Source organism: Colias croceus, chromosome Z (assembly GCF_905220415.1).
Source record: "Colias croceus chromosome Z, ilColCroc2.1".
Taxonomy (NCBI): domain Eukaryota; kingdom Metazoa; phylum Arthropoda; class Insecta; order Lepidoptera; family Pieridae; genus Colias; species Colias croceus.
Genome location: NC_059568.1, coordinates 4,544,730 through 4,571,292, shown reverse-complemented (window position 1 = coordinate 4,571,292; position 26,563 = coordinate 4,544,730). Strand labels below are relative to the sequence as shown.

The 26,563-nt window shown below is 32.5% G+C and overlaps 1 protein-coding gene across 4 annotated transcripts in view; it reads left to right on the top strand.

Moving 5' to 3' along the window:
* LOC123705435 (carboxyl-terminal PDZ ligand of neuronal nitric oxide synthase protein) overlaps positions 1-26,563 on the top strand; it is a 171,167-nt gene that overhangs the window by 113,193 nt on the left and 31,411 nt on the right. For 3 of the 4 annotated variants that reach the window (XM_045654198.1, XM_045654196.1, XM_045654194.1), the window contains exons 6-7: positions 17,750-17,903; positions 24,422-24,573. In XM_045654198.1, the coding sequence (XP_045510154.1) occupies positions 17,750-17,903; positions 24,422-24,573 (306 nt within the window). Of the gene's footprint in view, positions 1-5,614; positions 6,357-17,749; positions 17,904-24,421; positions 24,574-26,563 lie in introns of those variants that run through there. The other variant, XM_045654197.1, reaches the window with a different exon arrangement.

The following is a 26,563-nucleotide window of genomic DNA, read 5'->3' as shown; positions in this document are numbered from 1 at the left end:
AACGTATTCTTCTTTATAGTATTTTTACTGTGTAAATGTAACTTTTTAGATCAAAAAATAAATACTAAAACACCTATAGTTTTACGTTTTGAATAAACAATTATACATCATCTATACTTTGCCACACTTTATATGTAATATATGCCCATAGTATTATATTTGATTTACATAATAACAAGGTTTCCGCCCGCGGCTTCGCCCGCGCAGTCAAAGAAAAACCCGCAATTTTCCCGTTCCCGTGGGATTTCCGGGATTGCGTCATTTTCCCGGGATAAAAAGTAGCCTATGTCCTTTCTCGGGTATCAAAATATCTACATACCAAATTTCATGAAAATTGGTTCAGTAGTTTAGGCGTGATTGAGTAACAGACAGACAGACAGAGTTACTTTCGCATTTATGATATTAGTATGGATTAGCATTATTAAAATTACAAAATATAACATAATATTCAAACAGCTCTTACAGTATAAGAACCTTTTAAACCACTTTCAGCGTTAACATAAACATTACCACAGACCACAATACATTTATATTACTTTGAAGTTAGAATAAATTTTGATTATTTCTCCTTCATTTTACATTTAATTGGTGGTTTCGTTCTTCCTTCTTCTCTCCAGCGATTTAAAATAAACACATTGAGTTTTAATGATATATTATTTGAATAATATGTAATATCTGGCTGGCTTTTAGTCTATATTTCGTTAACTGCTGTGAATATTTATGACATAATATCATATAACACTATATTTATGATTCATAAAAAATATAATGCACGCATAAAATCAAAATATACCAACAACTTTGACGGATATTCTGTTGCATATTTTCCACAAGATATTTAAATTTTCAGCTTAATATCACAGGACCAAAACTCCACATACTTTCAAGAATTTAAGTCTCACTGCAGTCGATCGCTATTTCCTCTTTCATATTAAACTGAAAGATAATCTTTGATCCCTTGAAAACAAATCCTAGCAGGCTACAAAGACTCGCTTATAGTCTCATATAAATCTCCCAAATACCCATCCGCTGTTCCAGGTAGCACGTCAGAGACACGGGACATATCATTTATTCTCGGCTGAATAAAAATAGACGCTTTTTGTGATACCGCGTCCACGAAAATCGCGACTGTGACGCTCCGTATATATTTATTTGAACGCAAATCAAGATCAAAGACCCATGTGACGTTGTGGAAAAACACTTTGTGAGTGCTTGCCTGCGTTGCAGCTCGGAGCGAAGCAACAAATATGCTTATATGCAGGTTGGGACTCCTGTAAAAGTTGGATTCCCGATACTCCTATGAATGTTATCATGTATGGATTTAAGCGTGACAACGTAGTACTAAACAATTTTGATTACAAAAAGAACGTTTGCTGGCACATAAATAACGGTATACCTGGCAGCTGGTCCACCTGTAGGTGGACCGTAGGCCGTAACGATGTATGGCTTACATGTTGCGTCATATTGTGGAAAGCATTGACTGCTACCAAAAAGCGATTTGATTTTCGAGATTTCAGGATTCCTTTGATGGTAGCAGTCTCCACGTCGCACAAGAACTAAACAACAATATCGATTTTATACAGCGGCTACGACTATTTAATTCCTTCGAAATATGAAGTCGACACGATCCAAATAATAAAATGACGCATTATTTATTATCTGTTTGTTAGAAACTAGATCCAACCATTGTGATAAATTCATTCTTTGTTCTGAGTATGAATCTTCCGCAAGATTTTAGAAGTTTTCGTTTCTAGCTTGGGTCTATCAAAGCTTGTGGTGGAAATAAATCCTTAATTGTAATGATAAACAAATACGGATGTCTTTTATCTTAACGGCACTGACTATTTCTCTTCTCAGGTAACATAATGTTTCAATTATTTTATCGACCTAAATGTTGGTTGTGATGTTTTGACTCAGATAAATAAACTGTTACTTTTTGGTTCTAAAATAATTATAAAAAGATTCTGAATTCATTTCGTTACAATTTTATAATGAAGAGTGCAGGAAAAAAGTTGTGAAATATTCTCGAAAGTTATTGAGATATATTTATTCAATTTCATCTGTGTAATATCGTTTGTCAGATCAGTTGAAATGAAAGAATATCCACTCACTATTAACGTGATACAAACTTAATTCGTCCAATTTATAATAAGTACAAGCTAAATAGACTTTGTTAATGCCAAGTGAACCGTAATTACTTTGACGCCCTATACTAATAACCTCGTGAAATTCAACTGTCCTTTACGACTTGTAATACAATATTACAATGAAGAAAGTCTTTATTCGATCAAAGGGAACAAACGCTAAGCCTTCTTTACATTGTTTTGTGGTACTTAACGTTACTGTGTTGTAAAGCCGGGAAACTTTCTCAGAAGTTCGCCGAAACAATTAGACTAGTTGCCAAAAATTTGTCTGTTTAGAAGCAATCTTACCACTTTACACACAAGCGTAAAATGCATTCGCTTTGAAATCTATAGTACTGTGTACTAGAACACTGGAGTGATATATATTTCTAGATATAAAAAATATACTTACATTTATTTATTTGCCTCGAAGTGCTGAAGGGTGCACTTGACAATCAAGGCGTTATATTTCTAGACTTTTAAAAACAACTTTCTTACATAACATACATACATTGTCAATAAAATTATACGAATGGAACAACAACTCATAAAAAACATTACAGTCTTTGCCCATATCGTAAAACAAACACCGTCCAGCAAATGCAAATCGTTCGAAGAATGTGACGTCACACCGACTCTATGGAAGCTTTGCTCGCATTTTGACGTTTTATGGGAAGGCAAAAGTACACAGTATACACATTATCTAGGTAAAAATGCATGGGCACGCCCGGTGATACTTTCTGGATCATGGATGTTGGTATTATGGAATCGATAGTGGATACATAGTGAATTAATGAACTTTATGGGTATGCTGTGTTCAGGGTTTATTTGTGAAGTTGTATGCTGTAAATGAATGGAAAAATACCTTCATTCACGTGAATATTGACATACCTTACTGAATCATTGACATTTAGTCAATACAGATGAATGAAGACGAAAGAATATTTTCCTTGACTTCTTTACCAACTTATGAAGCAGCTGGATGGATTTTAAGCTATTGTATAGCTTCTATCGCGGGCCTTGAGCGCGGGGACCAAATCGAGAAATTCCGTAACGAAAAAACCTCACGCTCCCTACTCCGACGGGTGGAGGTGTAGCTTGAAGTCATAGCATGCAATAGCTTTACCGCGGCAGTCCCCGAGTGCCACACGTCGTTTTTTTTATGGGATTTTCCACTGGCAAATAACTAACATTTATAATTTTCTTTGCATTGCATTTGAAGCTTCGCGTGTTTTATAATATATGCTCTAAATCGGATTCAAAATATCATACATTACCTAACATCAGCTATATACATAAATAGATTTTGCCCAATTCTATTTCTATTATTTCGTTGTATTTCAAACTATTTATTTGTCTACTTGACGGCGCCCTTGCGCTCAGAGCTGTGTTTATTTAAATTTGCTTCCAATCATTCAATAGTTTTGGATCTCAACAGTTCCAGATCCTTATATACCCGTTAATCTCACGCAGACACAGACTTTACTATCATGTAAATCAATATGTGTAAAGTGAACTATATTTACGAGGGTATTTTAAAATAATAACCCGTCGAAACATAAATCATGATGACTGCTATGGAATTATTTATGGCTCCCTATTCCCTATTAGGGTTTTGTTACGATATAATAAGCAGTAGTAAGTAATGTTAATAATATTTAGGTATTTATTCAATTTTATTTTATTTTTTCATACAAGCCATAGGCTTTGCGTATACTAAAGTTTTCGGTTCATTTTTGTACAAATTTGTACAAGCATTGTCTGATATTAAAAAAAATAATTATCTAATTTAGTGCAATTCGGAATTTATGGGTTACATTAATTAACGTACCTATATTGGTAGCTATCTCTTACAATCACCGATCGAATCGATACACTAATAAAATTGGTCGAATTCTATTGCTGTATATTTTTGTTTGGATTTTTGTTATAGCGCAGTTGTGAGCGCAGTAAATGTTAACGCAGTAGTTGAGCTATCTGTTAGAATTTAGATTAATAGACAAAGTTCCTCTATTCATGTTATATGATTTTACGCAGAGCTCATTTTGGTAATTTATACAGGACGAACGTTTGTTTCTTTTATCCACACTTGATGTTAGTTTATTTATATTGGCTCACAATATATCATCTCAAATTAAGTACTAAGTAAAAACGTTCACATAACTATAAGTCTCCGACTCAAACGCTAGAACCAAAAAACAGCAACAGAAAATAAGTCGATTATGCTTATGTAACGATATAATAATTTAAACTATGGTCAAAACTAGTAGTTATAAATGAAATATTATTTTGCCCATTGTATACCCATTTAATAAAGGCAATGGATGAAAATTACGCCTCAATTCTGCATTTAAAAGCCTTAATTGTAAGAATTTTGAGAAATTAATGTCTCATAAAATGCAGTATTTATGGATTCAATAATGTTTGGCTTCGTATGTAAAAGATCACGAGCTCTTTGAGCTAGAAAGATTCATAGTATAACAGCGATGATTAATGATTATAATAATATATAATATATACACAGAACTATATATATACTATGAATAATTCATTTGATGCAGCCTTTGTCCAATAATAATCAAATAAGCGTTTATCAAAAGGGCTTTTAATGTTATTGTTAACAATGTACATAATCGGAAGCTGACGTTATAGCATTTACTTTTTTTTGTTTGATATCATGTCACATTTTTCATACGAAAACAATTTTTTGAATCTATATTGCTTAATGTAATAATAATGGGACAGTTTTAAAAGAACTAGTAATGATAACTTTATCTTGTACTAAGGTTGTTTTAAAAGCACCATACGTATTCAAATGTAGATAGGTCAGTGTCAAATAATTAACTAGCTACTGACTGCTCGTCTTTGTATTCACAAATATACGACTGAAAGTTCAATTTTAATTTTGTTAATGGGCGTCGAATACCAAAATAAAGCCCGCTCTTTAATTAGGCTTCAAAGTTCCTTCTGAGGATCGACCGGAGTTTGAGTACTTTTAATCTAAGTAATTGGAATACGAGAGGTGTATATTTTATTATATTACAAAGTTTTTCGAATTTAAACATAACAAACAAAAGTTTATGAGTGACAACAAAAATTTGTATTCATGTTTACCTGCGAATACTCAAGTGCTATTTGCAATGTAAAAATAGTTTTATCAGACGGTTATAATTTTTCGAGTGAATTCTGTTAATCCAATTTAAACCGGGAAGCTAGAAAACACGCATAATAAAATATATTATGTATGTAGGTACTATAAAATATACCGACAGATTCCAAAATATCCGTGACAAGTATTACATAAACAGCATAGGAACCGCTGATTAATGGCTCTTGTATTCGGTACTCATTCGACTGAGATATTCGTGTTGGCAATGTCTATGTCATGTTCAGTGTGAGCGTAATTTCCGAGGTGGGAATACTAGCGTGTGTTTATTTGTGGTGGTAGAGACGCGACGCACGCGCCGACCATGCCGCCAGCGAGTCAGTTGTTTCGTGGGAAGCAGTGCGGAAGAGCGCGTTTCACACAAAGCGAACACACTAAATACACGAAACGTGCCGACAGATAATAAATCACATGTGCTCTATACGAATAACAGCGAAATGTCCAACCACAAGGATCATGAAAAGCATCGACGAAATGAACACCTCTTGAAGAACCTCCCCTCAGAGGTGCTCCTGAAAGCGAAAAGCACTCTCGTCTCGCTTGGAGCTCTTAAATCCAAAGACCGTCAGAAAAAACAAGAAACGAAAAATAAGAAGAATGAAAGGCTCAAAAGCAGCAGGTCAGAACCGGAGTTCAGTGAAATGCGAAAGGTGAAACATAGAAGTCGTATCGATGAAGCACCTAGAGATTATTTAGCGGTAAGGCCGAGACCCATGTCAGTTGGGGCAACAAAGCGATATGAAGATGCCATGGAATATAATAGTAATACGCTTCCAAAGGAATCATCTCCTTTACACCGAAGGTTTGAATCATCTGACGAAGTATACGTGCAGTCGCGACTAGTGCTTCCAGTGATAGATAGGTTTCAGGACAATCATATGCAAGATGTAAATGAAAGACCAAGAAAGAAACTTTCCTTTCGTGAACCTGAAATTGTAACTAGTGGTAGTGCTACTCTAGGACGTTCTAGTAAACTCATGGGCGTTAATAGTCTCACACGAAGAAATAGAGCGTCGATACGAAATGAACCCAACCCTAGTTTAGAAGGCATGGATTCCGATTTAGAGGTAAGGGAAGTTAACAAATTTATGTGCATTTTTTGGCGATTCCTCCAATTTTTTAGTTTAATGTATTATCACAAAGTTATTGTTTTGGCAACACTGCCCGGTATTTTTATAGACGTTTCGTGTATTTTGAAACTGCGTTACAGGTGTATAAAGCAGGTAATTTTGCAATCGTTATTCAGGTGTGAAACATTTGTGGCCGCTGTCAAATATTTTATACCGATGCAAGTAGAGCGCGAGTGCATTAGTGTCTTATTTAGAATATATTGCTCTCAATACTAGAAACTCTGGTTTCTAGTATTCACAAACAGGATATAATTATCCGTGGGAATCTGCCTTACGTATTTCTGATGCAAAAGAGACAAAATCGGAAATACCTCTGTTAATATTACCCAACAACGACATTGATCGAAAATAAACTGATTAATGGGACGGATTTGAAAAAGTCATTGAAACTATATCATAAATTTATACTAGACGCGTCTAAGAATACAGTCAAACGAAGAATGGCCGGCTCCACAATAACAGTTTACCGAGATCAAAGTTTATTAATTTGTTTTGCTTTGATTGGCCGTTTATGTTTACTGGCTTCGCGTTGGAGGACTATTAAATTGAGATTGATTTCAAGAAATGGTACTAATAAATCGAAGTAATTATGTCGACAAAACTCCAAAGTATCCACGGGTTTAATTTTAAAACGTTTATGTGTTTCGTTCATTGATTCTAAAATTTTATATTCGACAGTTATGTACCGACTACCGACAATGTTTTAAGTCAATTTATTTTAGAAGTGATTTTTGTAATCTTCCACAGTAAGTAAATTCCCATCCGTAAAAATGCATAAAAATTAATTTAACTAATTATTTAAACTACAGTTAATATCTTCTTGTGATACTTTTTATACTTTAAAGAAGAAGATAAAAAGATAATCGCATAATATACAAATGCCTGCAGAACCAATGGAACACTTATTGATAGACATCAATAAATCATAGCATAGAGCAGACGCGATGAGAGCTTTTTCAATATTGTCCTATATTTATTTTGATTGTGCGTTAACTGACGTATTCACGGAAGTTTTCGGTACCGACCAAAATTACTTGTATAACAAAAATAGATATTTGATATAGTGCTAAACAATGCATAAGAGTTTAATTACATAAATATTTTCATAACTTTCCTTAGTGATCTGGTCGTGGCGCAACGTTCCGAAATTTATTAGATCCTTCATTAAGGGTAGTACTGGCATACAATTAAAATAAATTAAGCCTCTGCAAAAATTAATGAACGGAAAGATGAAATTACTAACCGGCTTTTGTGTGTTAATTTGAGGCTTGAACATGCTTAATATTTTCGAGTACCTAGGTTTTTTTTATAAAAATAAAGAAAGTAAAATTACTGTATTAAACACTTATAAATTATTATATGTATGTTAATAAAGAACACATAAGTAATAAAAATACTGAACTCCCAATATTTCGACGATCACAAAGCCTAAACCATAGTTTACACAATACTGAAAGAATCACGTACACCCGTTGTCAATTACTTTGTTATAAAAATAAACCACCATTTTAGTTCATCTATATTTAGTTTGTGTATTTTTATAGATATCTTGTTAGTCAACATTGATGTACCCGCATTACGGTACTATAAAAAGGTCCCAAGACACTTGCGTCAAGGCTCATACTTCCGTCGTCGCATTCATTTATTATTTAGAAAACCAAGCTCAATGTGTTTTCGGGATATTTTGGAACAAATGTGCGAAATACGCACTCTTGTTGAATTTGAGGTTAGCTATCGTTAATTCGTTTGAATTTACGTTCTGTATCGTAAGTGCTAATGGACAGACGTGAAGTAGAATCGCATTTATAGTTCCACTTAAATATATTGTCTGCGGTTTGTTAAACGAATTTCTTCGGCTTTTCAACTTTGCAATATATTTTCTTTTGGCAGTTTATATATTATGTATTTCGAGATGGCTTAATTTTTCTTACGATATTACGATTTACGTACGATTTAATATACAATCATCCGCTATTGTATTTAAAGATCAACATGTTACAATCGTATTGATGTTACAACTTACAAGTATCAAAATACTATGAATACCCATTTACAATGAGCAAAACATACAGTTACACTAACTCTCAGAGTCCTTTCCGCAATCAAGGTCAAGATACTCCTAAACAAACGAAACATCATTTAAGTAGACAAACTCTCAAAACTTTGAATTCCAGTTAACATTTACATTAGTAATTCAGTTTCACACGTTGATATGAATATTGAACAAACCCAAGACAATGTTAAATTGAAAGTAAAAAAACAATATCGGCCCTAATTTCGGAACTCGCAGGCTTTCATGTTATAAAGTTTCCAACTTCGGGCCAATTGGAATGTTAATTATTGCGTAGACTTCTTTGACAATTGCCTTGTCTCAAAGTTTCGACATTTCGACTCTGTAATAGCCTATTGACAATGCGACATCTTGGCAAAAACTTTATTATTCTTGGAAAAGAAATTCTGTAGGTATTCATCACTTTTAAATATTGATTGATTGGCAGATAGTTAAACTATTTGACGATACTGAAATAATCTTCTATAACTTTTCATAACAGCTGATAAGTGAATTGTGTGAATAACGAAACATTCATGGCTTAAAAAATATTAATTCTAAATAAAAAAAAGTTTTTTTTTTTAATTTTCGTCGAATTCAGATTAAAATTGATTTGTAATTTAACTGAATTGTATTGTAGAGTACAAACATACATCAATTAATAGGCATTTAATTACAAAATAATAAAGAGTTAGTGTTACTCGGATCGGATATTGCAAATAAATTGGGTTTCAGGCTGTTTCACGTTCGAGGTTATTGAGTATTTCGGAGCATTTAAACTTAATTGGCGGCTTCGAATATCTCAATTTTCATTGTAAAACAAAACTTCAAATTAATATAATAATAATATTATGTTCATACAAAACATTTTAACAGCAATTTTATTATATCCTATAAAGCTGAACGTCAAATCTTAATATATATAAATCTCGTGTCACAATGTTTGTCCTCAATGGACTCCTAAACCACTTAACCGATTATAATAAAATTCGCACACCATGTGCAGTTCGATCCAACTTGAGAGATAGGATAGGTTTTATCCCGGAAATCCCACGGGAAAGGGAACTATGCGGGGTTTTCTCTGAAAACGCGGGCGAAGCCGCGGGCGGAAAGCTAGTTATTATATAATTTAAGGTCCGATTTCTATATCAAATAAGGAAAGTTTAAGGATGTTTATATCATGCTTGCAACGCATACCTAATGGTAATAAACATAGACTAGAATAGAAAAAAATATCGTTAATGCAAAGGTTACACTTATACAAACTTTTGTTTTATTCTCGGATTTATAGTCGGATTGTTAAAATATCTTACGGTGAGCCAAGAAAAAGCAGACTATCTTTAAACTTATCTTTAAAGTTCAGCATAGCCGCAGCCGTCTCTGTCGCATCCAGTCTTTTATACTCGTGGTTAAACATAAGGAAAGCAATTAAAAATCCTTTAATTCTGTGACTGATAATAATCCTTCGTATTCTGAGGTACCTACATTTACTGCTAACGCAAGCGTAGGCGAAGTAACTACAAAGCTTTTTATTTTATCGTTTGCGATGTAAACATGAGTAATGGAAAGACAAATTTACGTTCTGGGAAGTATTTTAGTGGGAGACTTTTCTCAAAGGTGCAGGTGATTGTGGTGGAAAATTTTGCACTTTTGAAGCGCTGTTTGTGTGAAAATTAAGTATTAAAAAAAGAGCATGTATGCCGACCACGGGACTGGAGTTAGAAGTGAAACTTCTTTGGCAAGATTCAAAGATCAAAATCGTCGCCTTACTCCATGGCGTGACGGTATAGCCATGACGCGATCTTGAAGTTTTAATTTAAAAAGTAGCTAGAATTGGGAGTTTCAAAATGTTATTCTACATGAGATAAAAAATACTGCAGTAAAAATTCTTAATTTGTATCACCTGATATTTTAATAGATGATCGCGTCTTATAATCCGTCCGATTAAAAATAGGTCTAGGTTGAATAATGAAAATATGAATAGAAAAAATTAACTCAGAGCTTAGTCTGAAATAACTCAGATGTCTTTCATATCTAGACACGTTTTCATACAGCGCACGTTAAATTTACAGAAGAAATGTTAATAGAAAAGTCTCACACATTTTGTGGAAGTTATAGAACAATTTTCTTAATCTAATAGATTTTTCTTTTTTCATTTATTCATATCTCATTCATTGTAGTCTTGTAAAAAGCACAAAAACCTTTCTGTACCAACTACTCTACCTACCTTATTTTTTATTTTAAACCCTCATTTTTGTACTTTTTAGATTTAAGTTGGTGCACGAATAAATTCTTTCTTACTTTCTTTAAAAAAAAATACTTCGTTCCAAATATTGCGTATCAATCCTGTCAATTATATTATGAATTATAACTTTTTCTCACTATAATTATTGTACGGAGAGAATTCCTAAAAAACAAAGAAACACCTATCTGACAGATACCCTTGTCAATGCGAAGAAAAATCAATTCATTCGTATTCCACCCTGGAACCGTCTCCCTAATCTAGTTTCTTACATGCTTCGAATGGAAATGCTGTAAGTGTAAATACATAAAGTTGACGATTTATGTCCTACAAATGATTTGACATTAGTGGGCCAATAAACAGAAACTATTTTTTAATTAATTACCAATAATTATAAAAACTAATGTTATTAGTACACGGTACGGAAAAAACAATTACACACGAGTATTTGAAGACTAAAATCTACATCTACCAAAGAATTAAAAAGTAATTATGAATATTATTAATAAACTGAGATATTTTATATTTAGGAACATCATTTCCTGGCCCGTAAAGTACTTAGTGCATGCGTCTTACTACAAAAATCATGGATTGTGTAACCTGGTGGATGAAGATGACTATTTTCATTTTTCTGTAAGGTATATTATACTTGGGGCCGATCGGAACATAAAAGGCTACTTATCCCGTAAAAAGTATAATTATAATTTATTATAAAATAAAATTTTCCAAATCCCCACACTCCAATTACGGATTACGTACTAGAAAATACCTTTACATAACCTCCATTTCTATCAGCAAATAGGAGTTTAATTTTCTTCACCTTAAAAGCAAAGCACACATCTGAAGTACGTGTGGAGTACGAGCCAAGAGAGCTTATCTTCAAGATCAAACACAAAAACTAAATACCACCTATTTCACACCATTAGTGGTATTTATAGACAATTGTTACTTTATTGTAAGCTTTCTACAACTTTATTAAAGTTGCTCAAGAAAATATTCCAAAATTATTCCATATTATTGTAAACTTTTAGTATTTTATCAATGAATAATATTTTCTTAATGGAAACATTTTCAACTACAAATATATGCGAATGTATAAAATTATTTAAAATTATTCGTGCAGACATTTTCAACATTTTTTAAAATATTTTACCTCTGTCGGGTATACATTATATTTTTTAATATTACATGTTAAATATTAAAGGCAATAAACAACTATAAATCATTTTGCTGCATTTCCCGAGAGAAAAACGTTGATAATTTATAAATTTGTGAGTAAACAAAGTGTTAATGTTTCGTAATATTATGATGTGTTTACGAATATGTTCGGTAAGCGCGTTAAGTTGAAGATGATGGATGGATCGGTTTAGTTGCTAGGGGAATATTTGTATGAGAGACTGTATAAAGATCAATTGGGTAGACAATTTTGAATGTGTAAGCTTTACATAGGTTCATTTTAAAACTTATATTGACATAATATAATGTATTCCTGTAAAGAAGTATTTATAACAGACATATTAGTCATAGAGCCAATAGAACTATTGCTGTTGATTAAAAACTTCCATAAAAATTATAGAAATTAACAGAAGAATCCAGGCATTTTCAATTTTTTTTTAATGTTAAGTACTGTAGTTTTAATGACTTCTATTCTTGTGGAAAATTATAAATATTCCAATGATTTATAAAACATTTGGCTGTATAATTTAGCAATCAATACTCACATTAAGGGCATAAGTACGTTTACGAACATTACGTACATTACGTTTTAACATAAAATATTCAGCATCGAATATATTGTTTACCTCACGCACAAAATCCCAAGAGATGCGTTTATATTCATACAGCCGAAGATCGATGAAATATCAACAATCCCATTTACTCAACAAATATAGAGTTAAAAACTATTTTTTCCAACGATTATTGGATAACAGCCAGCAATTGCTCTTCAATAATTCTGACAGTGTCTATACTTTGTGCAATGTTTTGTTGTTTAGATCATAGGTACTTTATAAGGCGGTTCCATACCGAACGAGCAGTCTCGCGAATTATGGAATAATTATAATCGAAAGCGGTTAGGAATGCAGCGGCACGAACACCTATTCTTTTCACAATTTTCGAAGGAAATGGTCGAGCCGCGTGCGATTTTAGTCACCTGTCTAAATAGGCTAGCGATGCGGCTTGTTGGGCCGATTTGTGAAGAGACTAGTCACTAAGCCGTGCGACGATAATCTTGGCCGAGAAAAGCGAGCGTGAGTTCATTTTGTTATACCACATCCATATGCTTTTCGCACTGTAGGGACTCGCACGTGTATCACGGGAGACACACATAACTTTGATTACTTCCGTATCAATTTTAATTGCAAGTCAATAAACACGTGTTGAGATTCCGAATTGAACTTCAATTATGCTCGTCCTTGACCTTCTGGATGTGTTCGCTTCAATTCGCTCTAGTGTTAAATTAATTCACGTTTTATTTGATTGGACACGTATTCCATTACTATTGACAATAATGAGTGTTTTTGTTTGAAGAAGTACTTCGTATTATAGAGACTTATAATTCGTAATTATTATTATATGTTATTAAACTAAAAGGGATCAACTAGAGTCACAATAATTCATGCTAAACGTGTTCATTTGAATTGAGTTATGACCACCGTTTAAGCCTATAATGTTCACCTTCATGAAGGTGAGGTGGACTATAAGTTGTAACGTCTTATTTGTCTTGCAGGTGAATAAAAAATTGTCAGTAACTACGTTTGTAATAATTATGAAAAGTATCATCAGTATCTCCATAAAACAATGTTCAAAGTCTGATAACTCCTAATAATTGTTTTTCATAAGTTTGTAAATCTCCGATTCAATATGTCCGATTTGAAATTTTTCTCCATTAACTTTTCCTGACCGATAAACACTTGTAGCTAAAAGGGCCTTATCCTATATATTATTTTAATTCGAATGTTATGTTATCTTGAGGATAATACTCATTACGAAGTATATAAAATAACATAGGGGCTGCATATTGTAGATACCTTCTTGATAATGCATCTAAAGACGCATAGTCGAAGCTATATTGGCATAACTCAATACAATATGATGTCCTTTCTTTTATCGAAGGATCAGCACGAATTCAACTTATACACAAACTATTACGTAATCAAACCTATGCGGGCAATGGGCATGTAATTTAAGTACATAACTTCATAATATGAATGCACTAATGGCTAAACCTATACCTAATGTCTATACCTAATGGTATTGATAAAAAAAAATTAGTTAAGAACTAGCTTTCCGCCCGCGGCTTCGCTCGCGTTTTCACAGAAAAACCCGCATAGTTTCCGTTCCCGAGGGATTTCCGGGATAAAACCTATCCTATCTCTCAAGTTGGATCGAACTGCACATGGTGTGCGAATTTCATTATAATCGGTTAAGTGGTTTAGGAGTCCATTGAGGACAAACATTGTGGACACGAGATTTATATATATTAAGATTATAATTAAAATTTTTGTTTAAATATTAGAGATACCTACCAAAAGGCGTTGGTAATAATTATCTATATTAAAAGAGATTAATATCTACATGCATTAAAATTTAAATAGGTAGGTAGCTACTAGCTAATAAAGAACTGCCAGATAAATTATATTATATACATTAAAAATCATTATTCAATTGTTTACATTCGTATGTCGTTTCAGAACGAATGTTTATATTTATTTTCCTTATTTTGAAAATGGATTTCGCGGTCAACGGCCAATGTCAACAAAGTTATTTTCATTTGATATTGAACTTTAACAACACAATATACTAATTCTATTATTTATTCATTAATTATTTATTGCAAAATAAAATATCTGTATGCGTCACGGGTAAGTTTAATATATTGCATTGTTAAAAACGTGGATTTGCTTATCAAAAAAAAAAAAATAAAAAAAAATACCCCTCATATTAAATTACGACCTCAACTCTGTTTAGTCAACTACATTATGGAATCATTACATTGTTTTTTCTAATAATAAACATAACTTACAGTTTAAATAACACTATTCACTAATTATTCAGTAATCTAAAGTATCTCAATTTCATATTTTCTACTCATCTATCTATTTAAAAATAGGCTTTCATAAAACGATTTATTTTAACCGTACGAATTTATAACCACATTGTTAATAATAACTTTTGCGCTCAATATCTTTTACACTGATGGATACTCCCCCTAATTCTAAGACCCTTTGCGCCTTCAAGATACCTACTTAAACATTGAAGAAAACGGCTGGTAACACCTGAATTTTACTGAACGAAGCAGAATAGTTAGAGTGAATCTATACATATAATAAATCTGTAGAAGGGTCAATTCTGTACATTGAAAATATTGAAAAAATAAATAGCAGGGGGTGTTACTGGATCGATACCAAACCCAAATATGTGATAAAAAAAATTTTTGTCTGTCTGTCTGTCTGTCTGTCTGTCTGTCTGTCTGTCTGTCTGTCTGTCTGTCTGTCTGTCTGTCTGTATGTGAAGACATCACGTGAAAACTAATGGTTCGATTTCGATGAAACTTGGTATAATTATACCTTATTGTCCTGGGCGTAAAATAGGATACTTTTTATCCTGGAAAAATACGTAGAAAAAAATTAATCTTAATTTTTCAGTTTTATCCATAGACGTTGTTCTGTAGAACCGCGATTATAGGCCTAGCCGTATTTGTATTAATAGATATTTATAAGATCTCATTGTCAGAGTTACTCAAAATGGAGAAATAAACCATCCACACGAATACCGACATCCGCGCGGACGGAGTCGCGGGCGGAAGCTAGTCAAAAATAAATTAATAGAACTGACAATTATTTAGTCTCTATAATTTTTTGCGCGGGAAATAATACCGCGTTTTATGTTAGCCGGACAAAAAACTTTTTTTTTACCGCAAGAGAATATTATTACTTACACAGTACACACGTATATTATAGTTTGCTAGTGTAAAAAAAAAACATTTCGTTAATTATTATTAAAATATAATTATATATGTACCTACCTAGGGAAAATCATTTTGTAACAATTAAAAAGTTTCTTTAATAATTATTAACACTGGCATAAACGATAATTTATAAAAAAATAATTTCACATATCGCCATCTCTTTCTAACAGCTGCGATTCGAACGCAACAAAGATTCAAAAGTACGCGGCAAAAATGCGCTTGAAGAAAATGATGTCAAAATTTTGGAAGTGTTTTACGTCACTCTGCCATGCCGCTATTCAGTTTAATTCAATTCAATATTTTAATAATTTGTGTATTCAGTTTAGCAAGCCTTTGTTTCTGACAGCGTGAGACGTGGTGAGACGTGACAGTTTGTTGTGAGCGACAACACGGTGCATCGAAACAATAGAAAAGTGATAGAAACATCAAACGTTCTCTTGTTAGGTACTTTGATATAATATATAGGTAAGTATTATAATTAACGATTTGCCTTTTTTTGGCGCGGGAAGAAATTGTAGCCTTGTGATTAACCAGCGATATACATCTTTTGAAAGCGCGTAGAGCGCAGATGACACTGAAACGTCGGATCAAGATAGCCGAGATAGCCGATATTTAATCGGCTAATATTATTTCATTAATATTTGATACTGAATCGAAAAGTTTAAAAATATTTTTTGTCACATTTGTTACCAAAGTTACACCAACAAATCAAATACTTACAAGCAAAATATTACAAATATTACAAAAAGCTTTAGCAAGATCGTTATCAAACAAGCAATAACACAAAAATTAATCAACGACATCAAATGTAATATATGATATGCCATAAATCATTTCCAAATAAGATCTGTAAAGATAGTTAATGTATATTTTGTCATGTTTTTGCAAAGATTTATATATCCTGCTATCTACTGGGATATCCGCCTACGTTTTGAATTATGCCAAAACTTAATTATAACAAGCTATTGACGGCTGTGTATTATTTCTGGACGGATTATACGATTGCACTAAAATCATTATTTTATTTAGATATGATTATTTGATGTGTCGTAACTTTAACGATGTGATTAGTACTTTACTGTAAATTGTGTATGATCATTTATTTGTCGCTATTCGAGCTATTTTACCGCAGATTTATTAGATATTAATAATAATTAGAAATTTAAATTCGATGTAATTTGCAATTTGTATTGGGATCTATATCAAAGCGGTATTGTGTGGAGTATAATAACTGTGTTTCTGATAATTAATTAATGCATCTAAAATTATAGCCTGCAATCCTAAACAATTGTTTACTGCGTTTGTAACTAATTATATTGGAATATAGACGCATTGTCCTATTTGCTATTTATTATCTATTTCAATGGTACCTATATACACACATTTCTAATATATAATGAAGTTTTATAGGAATAAAATGATTTACTTTTAAACTCTGAACACCAAATGCCGCTGTAGCTGTGTTATAGCAATCCAATTTGTTAAATTTACTACGTGTTTGATATGAGATAAGCGAAGCTGTTAATTAACAGATTAAAGGCAATCGTTCACTTGTATACTCGTTAATAAACATGGCTTTACTTCACCTATTTACTTCTAGTGGTAGCATATTTGCTAATTCACAAATTGGCATGTTTGAATGTCGTTTGTATTTATAAGTTAACAATACTAAAACATATTATGCACTAACTTTTCCAGATCCCGGGGTATGGGCCCCGAGGTTGAATATAATTCGATTATTACTTACTCGCCCCTTTTTTTATCATATTATTCAGTTGAATGAGCGCTCTTCCTAACGAACTTGACTCTTATTAACTATTTAGCTCGTATTATATACTATTTTATTACTAATGCATAATTAGTTCGATACTAACAATATGCTGTTATTCGCATTCTATCAATAATGTTTGTGTACTAAAACATTAATTAATGTACTCCAACAATCTTTTAACAAACTAGCTGATTAACTCTTGGTTGATCTGATACCTCTTAACATTTACCTTACTAACCCGAAAAAGCACCATACAAAGATCATAAACTCAGACATGCCGGCCGGTATTTGTTGCCAGGGCCAAGCAATGCACATCGTGCGCACAGTGGGGCAGGCATTCGAGGTGTGCCATAAGATGCAGATAAACAGCCCAGAGAGTGAGACGCCATCGACGTCGTCAGCAGTAGATGCGCCAGTCTTCTACAACCCAAGCGAGCCCAGCACATCCAAAGGTATTTTAACTGTTATTTTAGACAAATTGTCAAGATATTTGTGCGCATAAAGAGCTTATAAGGAACCGCAGTATAACTATGGAGCATTTGCATTTCGTTTCTGGACACAGTAGCCAGTCTCCTGCGCTCCTGCGACTCCGTATACGCTCCACGGTTTCGCAATTGTTTATTTACTCCATCTTTATGCCAACCGTTTCCCCTAACTGCAGTTGACATCCTGTTCATTTCCCGCCCACGTAGTTTCATTTCTCAGTATTATGTATTGCTGGCGTTTACTATTTCGCACGGCGAAAGATAAAAATTGCTTATAATTTGTCACTATGTTGCTCGCGTTTTGGCACGGCGAACGTTAAAAATTAAGCGAATGTTACATTTGAAACAGAACGATGGTGACAGATGTATTGTCGTACATGGAAACGCATGTAATTTGAAAGTTTTTATTTATCTGTGCATTCTCAAACGGGCAGGTGATGAGAACGTTTTCATCTACAATAAGTAGTCGAATTGCTTTAAATAAAATAGCGTAAAATAATTGTATAATGTGGAACTTAACTCCTGGAAATTGCAAATTATATACCTATCAGCATTGATCGATTTTAGGATACTGGTATATTATAAATAAGGAAGTAGGTAAGATATAAACAACACGAAACCATCTTCGGAAATTTCAATTCTTGCTAGCGAGAAGTACGACTTTGTGCTATACCTAATTTAAAAACCTATATCAAATATTATACCGAGATCTCAAATGTAATGTTGAATTTTTACAAAACTGTACGATTTGAATCGAATAAATAGTCATTCTAAAAAGCATAGCACACCTGATGTCAAAGTTTTTATAACCCCTATATCTAAGGATCCACGTCATATAGCGATCTAGATTCAGGAATAAAGCCATAACGTGGCTTTGTTTCCATTTATTTTACGCCGAAGTCGTCCAGGTCATTGAGCGTACAATCGTAAATCTATAACTGAAATGTGCCAAGTATTTGAATCATAATTACTGAGGGACATCATCCAACGAGACGGCAGTTAAAATTTTACTGCGCATGTACTTTATTGCATTCAAGAGACATTTTTTGACGTTTGATGAAATTATTATAAGCGTGAAAATCATATTTGTCGGCGTTGCAGTTACGACATGACGATGTGTAATATTTCAATGAAACGATCTCAATATTCTCGAGTAATGAATATGTATTAATTCGTAACAACATGTTTAAAAGCTGTATAGTATGAAAATTTTAGTATACTAAATGAAATATTAAATTTATAAGTAACTCTATGTACAGATTTCAGTCACATTACAAACGTAAGCAAACTGAGATTATCTTTTTACATAGTGTGTAGAAAAATCATAAACTCTTATAAAGTTTATTCCTCTTTACATCCAATTAAAATTTTCCTTCACCCTCATTTACGTTAAAAATAAAACAAACAAAACGTCATACATCATCGTCTGCCTGCCAAAGCTCAACAACAGCTCAACTCACCAATCAGTGTTGTTTTATTTTATTCTCCACGAGTATCCATAAATACGGTTTAATTGCAAAGAAAACCGTAACAGTAACATAATTCCTCTGCTTCTAATAAGGCTTGTAGGAACCCTAATACAGCAAGGTTTATTGGCTGTTAAATTACATTCAGTCGTTCAGAGTACTCTTGTTTCTTAATAAATTTCCCTTTATTACGAGGAAAAATACAGATAACAAAGCGTCGGAATAAATGAGAAATAATTTGAAACGATCGGGATACTCTTCAGCATTTATTAAAACGATATTATCTTGTATCGAGTTATTGTGTCCTACTTATTTTTTATTCTCTTCCGCTAAATATATTTGGGGTGTCAGAAGAATAAAGTACAATTCATTGCATTTTTTATGTTAGTAACGATTAATTTTTTCACTATTGTATTGATTTACTTTATCTAAGTTAGGTAGAATTTTTTTTAAATGAAATTTATTGTTTATTTAACATAATAATTATGACTGTTTTCAATACATATTTCTAAAACGGTTGATTGTATTTGGCAAACTATATTTTCTTGAAAAAAATCCTTACCTACTTAATGATAATATTATGAAAATAGATTCTATAGCTAAAACTAATGAATTACTAAATGATGAGAATACTAATTCTATATCAACGACGAACAACATAATTCCAGATCAAGGCATATAAATTACTCTAACCCATCACAATGCGATTAAGTAAAACGTAACTAACTTCAGCATAAATATATCTTTACTATCACCTTTTCAACGTGGATGGATTATAATTTATGAACTGGGCTGCTGATGTGATATGATATCCCATACACTTCTTTGTTGATAAGCTGATACTTTGGAAGAATCTAGATAAAAAATACTTTTAGAAAACTAGTTATTGTTTTTGATCACTTTATTTGTTGGATAACTATAAACAAATGATTATACGATACAATGATTGGATTTATGATATTTGATAGTAATTAATATTTGGTGATGATATCACAGCGCATACTACCAAGCGCTTTATACAAGCCGCGAATGCAGATGTTCTTTTTATAGTAATGAAATAAGATCGTGTAAAGCGCTGATTCAGGATGTACGGCTAGCCCGTACATGAACGGTTTTATGACATCCGATGTTATAAGAACAGCTGGTTGCTACGTCATAATTCACTGTATGACGTAATTTGACGTTGATCTAGTGTTAGTCTTTTGGTTTAATTAACGTTTTTATGCGGACCTTGAAATCTAATATATGGGTTGTAAAATCGTATATTACGTTGGACATACAGGAGAGTTTAGAGTCAATATGGAGGGACGATTTTCAGGATTTTTGCACAGAAACATTCAATGTTGCAATTCTTCACATTTACTCTTTGCAATAACTAAAATATTAATATTTTAAAGTATAAAGCCAATTTTTCTTCTATTTAGAGTTACAGAAAGACCTGTGTACTGTAGCTAGGATAAATTAAAGATTTTCCTTACTTACTTGAAATACAAACACTTTGTGTTTTCAAAAGATTGTTATTTAATCAGTCTATTCTTAATATACTGCATACAAATATAAGACCTCAAATTCAAACATCAGCGAGTCAAAAAGGGTTCATACATACGAGTCGTATAAACTACACGTGTTTACGTGTGTATGTAGTAAAAATAATGTGTATACTGGTACACCCTATACTTAATAATATTTTCTAGCAGTGACCTCTTTTTATAAATATTGAAGATACCTATTCATTATGTATTTACTGAGAATATACAAGAGCAAGTAGTCATGTACAAAGCTTATGTAAATTGACGTCATAATATTTTTATTTCAGCTTCGAACTTGTGTTTTTATATGAAAGTTTGCCATACATTCAGAATTTAATAAACATGTCGTATATGATTTAAATTAACGACCTTTCAACTAACTTGAGTCTATAAATCAGGTGATGTGACGTTATTAGTTGACGCAATCTGTGCATATTATGTAATAAAATTACAAATTGCCTAGGTATTAACTCTACTCAGCGTATTCAGAGATTCTATGTATATTTATTATATGACTTCACGTTTCTAAAGTCCTTATAATTCTTAAATATCTTTCAGCTTACGGTTTAGTATTCTTTTCAAATCCATTGTTTTACTGGCAACTTTAAATTAAAAAGATCTTAACATCCTCCATTTTCAGATTTAAAATTAAATATCGATTTTACATTCATCCATCCTGCTAAGTGCTAAACAAACATTTTAATTATGAAAATTTAAATAAAACACTGCTTTATATAGAATTTCAAATTGAAATCACTCTATCTAATAATCTCTTTAACAGATATTACATACCTACAGTATTGCTTGTGTCCCATGGGTTCTCTCCCAGACACGTTCACATAATATTTCATTTTCACATATTGTGACTGTTTATAAAAATATATTCCGCTATTTCGACTTCAACACACAAACTCAACACAAAACAACGAATCGTTTATTATTCATACTTTTTATAATTTAATATGCATTTCCTATGTCATGAAAAACATATAACAAAAAATCTTATTCTTAATAATTTATCGTACGTATTTCTTGATAGAAAGTCCTGTACATGTTAAACAGAACCATAACATTACAAATTGCGTTACAAAATATGAACTAAAAATCCAGCAGCAAGTTCTTATTTGTAACCGTGTAATAAAGCTCTTGTTTTATTACACGGTTTGAATAACTTTATTCATTAGTACCCCATAGTTGCAGCTTCATTTAAATGCACTCCATTTAGTTGTCGTGTCGTGTCGTGTGTCTGTCGTGCGACTTTAACCGCACGTCATGGTCAATAGTTGAATGTCAAAGTACAAACCACCTTTAAATAGATTACGAACGATTTGATTTATTCAAATAGGTTTGGCTTAATTCGGCGCTTATTTCTTCCCACTTGAAATCCTCTAAACAAGAATTTCAAACGTATATTGTAGTTATTTAGTCGTAAGAAATATGTATATATTTGAACTTTTCATCTTCGTTTCTAAGCTTCGAAAAAAATCCAATTTTGATTATCGTTCAGTCTGCTACCGAAGAAATATTTAAAACTTAAAATTAAATATCGGTTTAATAAAGAACGACTCAGTATTATGCCGTCTATAAGAGATCTAGAAAGCATGTTGTTCACGAATTAACATGTTCTACCGATCTTGAAAGCCAATTTAACCCTCTACATACTATTTCGAATGCAGTCTTCGCCAAGACAGCATTGAATGAATGAAGATATTCAATCGAGACTAATTGTACGAAATTGTTCCAACTTCGTTAAATGAGAGAATATCAGGTTATCTGCCCATCTAGAGTACCATCAATAAGATATTAATTTCTGATATTACCGCTATTGTGATACTAGATACTAATTGATAAGGTGTTCAATCGTCTAAAGGACTGATATACGAATATCCATATATTCTTTAGATAATAATACACATCATGATGTATTCTCATATCTGTAGGTTAATGATCTTTAACATCGTGATACATATGAAAATTAAGAATAAATTTTATTATAACTTGATTGGTTATGACGTTATTTTAGGGTCTTTTAAATTATAATATATACGGATACAAGTTGGAGTATAAATCTTTGTTATACAAAGTTGGATCACGTTATGATATTAAATGCAACAACAAAGTAAGCAAGAAAACTGCAAAGTCAAGTAAAAAAATTTTTTCGCATTGCGCTGGACTAATATTACATTTTTATTTCTAATAAACCAAACATAAAAAAATATTATCAATAGAAGACAGCTAATATGTATAAATCTAGCATACAAAGTTTCCTAGGCCCAAAGACTCTAGTGCACAATAATTTTATCTTTTACAAGGACATTTAATAGCTTTGGTGGCATCAAAACTCGGAGGTTGAAACTAACTTTATGATCGCCTTAACTTTGATGTAACCCCAAGGATAGTTAGCCGCAATGCGTTTACAGACACTTTTTACTATGTATGCTGTAAAGAAAAAATAACTAGAAAGCATATGTGTCAGAAGTGGAACTTCTTTGGCAAGATTCAAAGATACCAAATATTCACCTTACATTATAGTCTTGAATACTTAACGGCGGCCATGAGGCGACCTTAAAATTTTACTCTCAACACGCATAAAGAAGTTTCACTTCAACAAAAACCCTAATATTTCCCTGAAACACTGCGAGCTCTTATGCAATTCATATCCAAGCATATTCACATACTCAATCAACTTCTGTTTTACATCAAATCCCGTATTCCAAATACAAACTTTAAAACCAAGCTAACAATTGGTCTCATTGCTACGTTTATTGGCAAACAATATGCGCTAATACGAGACGTGTATCTCATATTTACATGAAGCTTTTCAGCCACTGAATAGCGGATATTACAATACAAATGAAGTTCACTCGATGTAAAATCCTGAACACGTATGAAATGTATTTGCGAATGTAGAAGCAAAATGCAACGTGTTTCGAAATACAATACACCCACTTCGTGTCTATCCGTGTCATGTTCGTTCAAAGAGCTGAAATCTCTTTGATTGTCTATGATGTGTATGAATTTTACATATCCACGTACGATTTTAATAGCTGCGCTTTTTAATAAATCTGTTTCGATGAATACATTTTTGATATTCACTGTGATTTTAAAATATGATGTGACAAACATAACAGATTTCAAGCTGTTAATTTTTAAAATATAGGTAGTCATTTTTATTTGTCAACACATCGAGTATAAATCAATTTTTGATAAAACTTTTTAAAAGGTTTATATATTTTAAACTACACATGCTTAAAGCTCTCGACTATTTCTTGTTCGATGCAAAACTTTTCTCATAAACTTATATATACATTTATAACACCATGCAGTGTTACTTTTCAAAACTAGTAAACATAGATGTCACCATCGTACTATAAATTATTGTGCCTTATATTATCATCTCATTAAATGATTGTGTATACTCTGCTAGTCATTTTGTCACATCCATTGCCATGCCTTGCGTTATACTCCATACTTACACTAGACTTTTTAGCTGGTACATCAGAGGTTGCGTCAGAGTGCGAAGCGTCCACGTCAGGGCTGAACCGCCAGGAGCGAGCCCAGGTCCACCAGCGACCCCGGACGCTGAACCTGCACAAGCCGCCGCCGCCGCCGCCAAAGAAGGAAAGCAGGAAATTGCCTCCCGTAAGTAAAACTAGTATTATGGAAGCAAATAAGTTAGGTACCTGATTGTTTTTTTAATGAGTGGGCAAACGTGTGGCACGCCTAGTGGCAAGCGAGTCCAGTCATCTAAGGACGTGTCCGAAGATGTGTTGCCGACTTTTAAACTTGATGTTAAGTAGCCATCATCGCCCATAAGCAGTAGTAATACTGGTGAGTTACACCTGTAACTCCACCAGTATTTCTTGACGGCCTTTAAAGACAAAGTATGTTAGGTACATGTATGCTTGTTCCAATAGACTAGTATGTCTCTATAATGGCAATAATTTTAGATAGACACTTTTATAAGAAGTAGGTTCCTCCTCCCGATAAGTGAATAAATCTGCTACATTTATGTAACTTTAAAACCCATACCCTTGTCTCTCTTATTGGTGTTAAGTTTGGTGTCAGTATACACTCTAATAATAAGTTACTAATTATTTTATTCATATTCTTTAGGCATTTCATAATTCACGTCTTAGATCAGTAAAATTGGACGTAAACCCGTCCACCGTACGTAAACCAGTCGTGAGTTATCGTAGATTCTATAGAAACATTGCTCCTAATTTTTGGCAAGCTCTCGCAATAACTTATTTCCTGGCTGGGTTAGGCCAAATTGAAATATCGGATAGGTATTCTTGCATTCAATATTGTCTAGTATTCAATTTATTAAATATCTTTAAAAATGTTCAAACGAAGCGCTCTATCGTTTGTGATATGAAAATATTTACTTCCATGCTCTTTTCCCTTTTATATTTTTCGCTTACATTTGATCCATTACTTCCATTTAAACAAGAGAAAAACTACTTCCATTTAAAGGAACAAAGAGTATTTTTAAAGCTTTCAAACATGTTGTCGAAACTAAAACCAAACATGATTGATCCGCTTCTATTTAAACACGACAGTTTTCAAAGCCTTTGTGATACGCATTGGGTGCAAATAAAATTAAAACAACCTCAGTTTCAGTCAGAAAATAAAAGCCGCTTAAACCAGGCACAGTTTGTAGTTTGTTTAACTATTTGTCTATGTCCACATATTATATGTATTCAGTTGAATCCGACTAAGTGATTAAGAGCTTCAGGTTTTTACAAATAGTGTCTGGAAATTTCTACATATTTGTTTTTTTCTAAGTGTTTGATGTAGGAATGTATCTACAATAGGTATATTATGATCCTGCATATAAATATGACAAAATAGTGTAAATCTTAGTTAGATATAGAGTATTTTTCATAAAGAATGATAATGATATAATTCCATTGTACAATAAATTTAACCCAATAAGAAAGAGAGACTTTTGAATATAGCTTCCACGAAAAAGATTAATACGAGGCGCCAATATTAAACCTAATAATAAGATGCCGCAAAAATAAACGAATATTAAAGTAATTTATGTGTTCTTGGAAGTGAAGAATAATCATTTTCCCCTCTGGAAAAATTGAAAAATGAAATCAATTAATAAACGGTAAAGAAGATTATTGAAGCCACAGAATTTACGTCATTGTGGAATATTAATAGCCGTCGTAAAAATCACTTTGTCGCTCTTCTGAAGGGACATTAATTATTAAAAAGAAGCCCATGATTTTCTTTTCAGCATAAATCAAAGACTTGTTCATAGAATTGACGAGAAATAAATTAAAAAGTTTCGATATATAATTATTCTATGCTTGCTCTTATAATTACAGATTTTACTATATTATTATTTACGTGATTACCTAACTTCTTTTGTCCATTAAATTCTATAAATAAAAACCTGAGTAATCGATATTTTTTACATTTCAAAAGTAGGTAATTAAGCCGTACGTCACGACTACTCTAAAATTATCTTTCTTTTCTTGATTAAGGAAAAATACAGTCTTACCTCACACGTCATAATAAATTGAGATGGTAGCATATAAAATATATTCGATTGTGGCATTTATACAATTTCCACTTAATAAAAATAGAAACAATATCAAAACTGAAAATAGAATATACT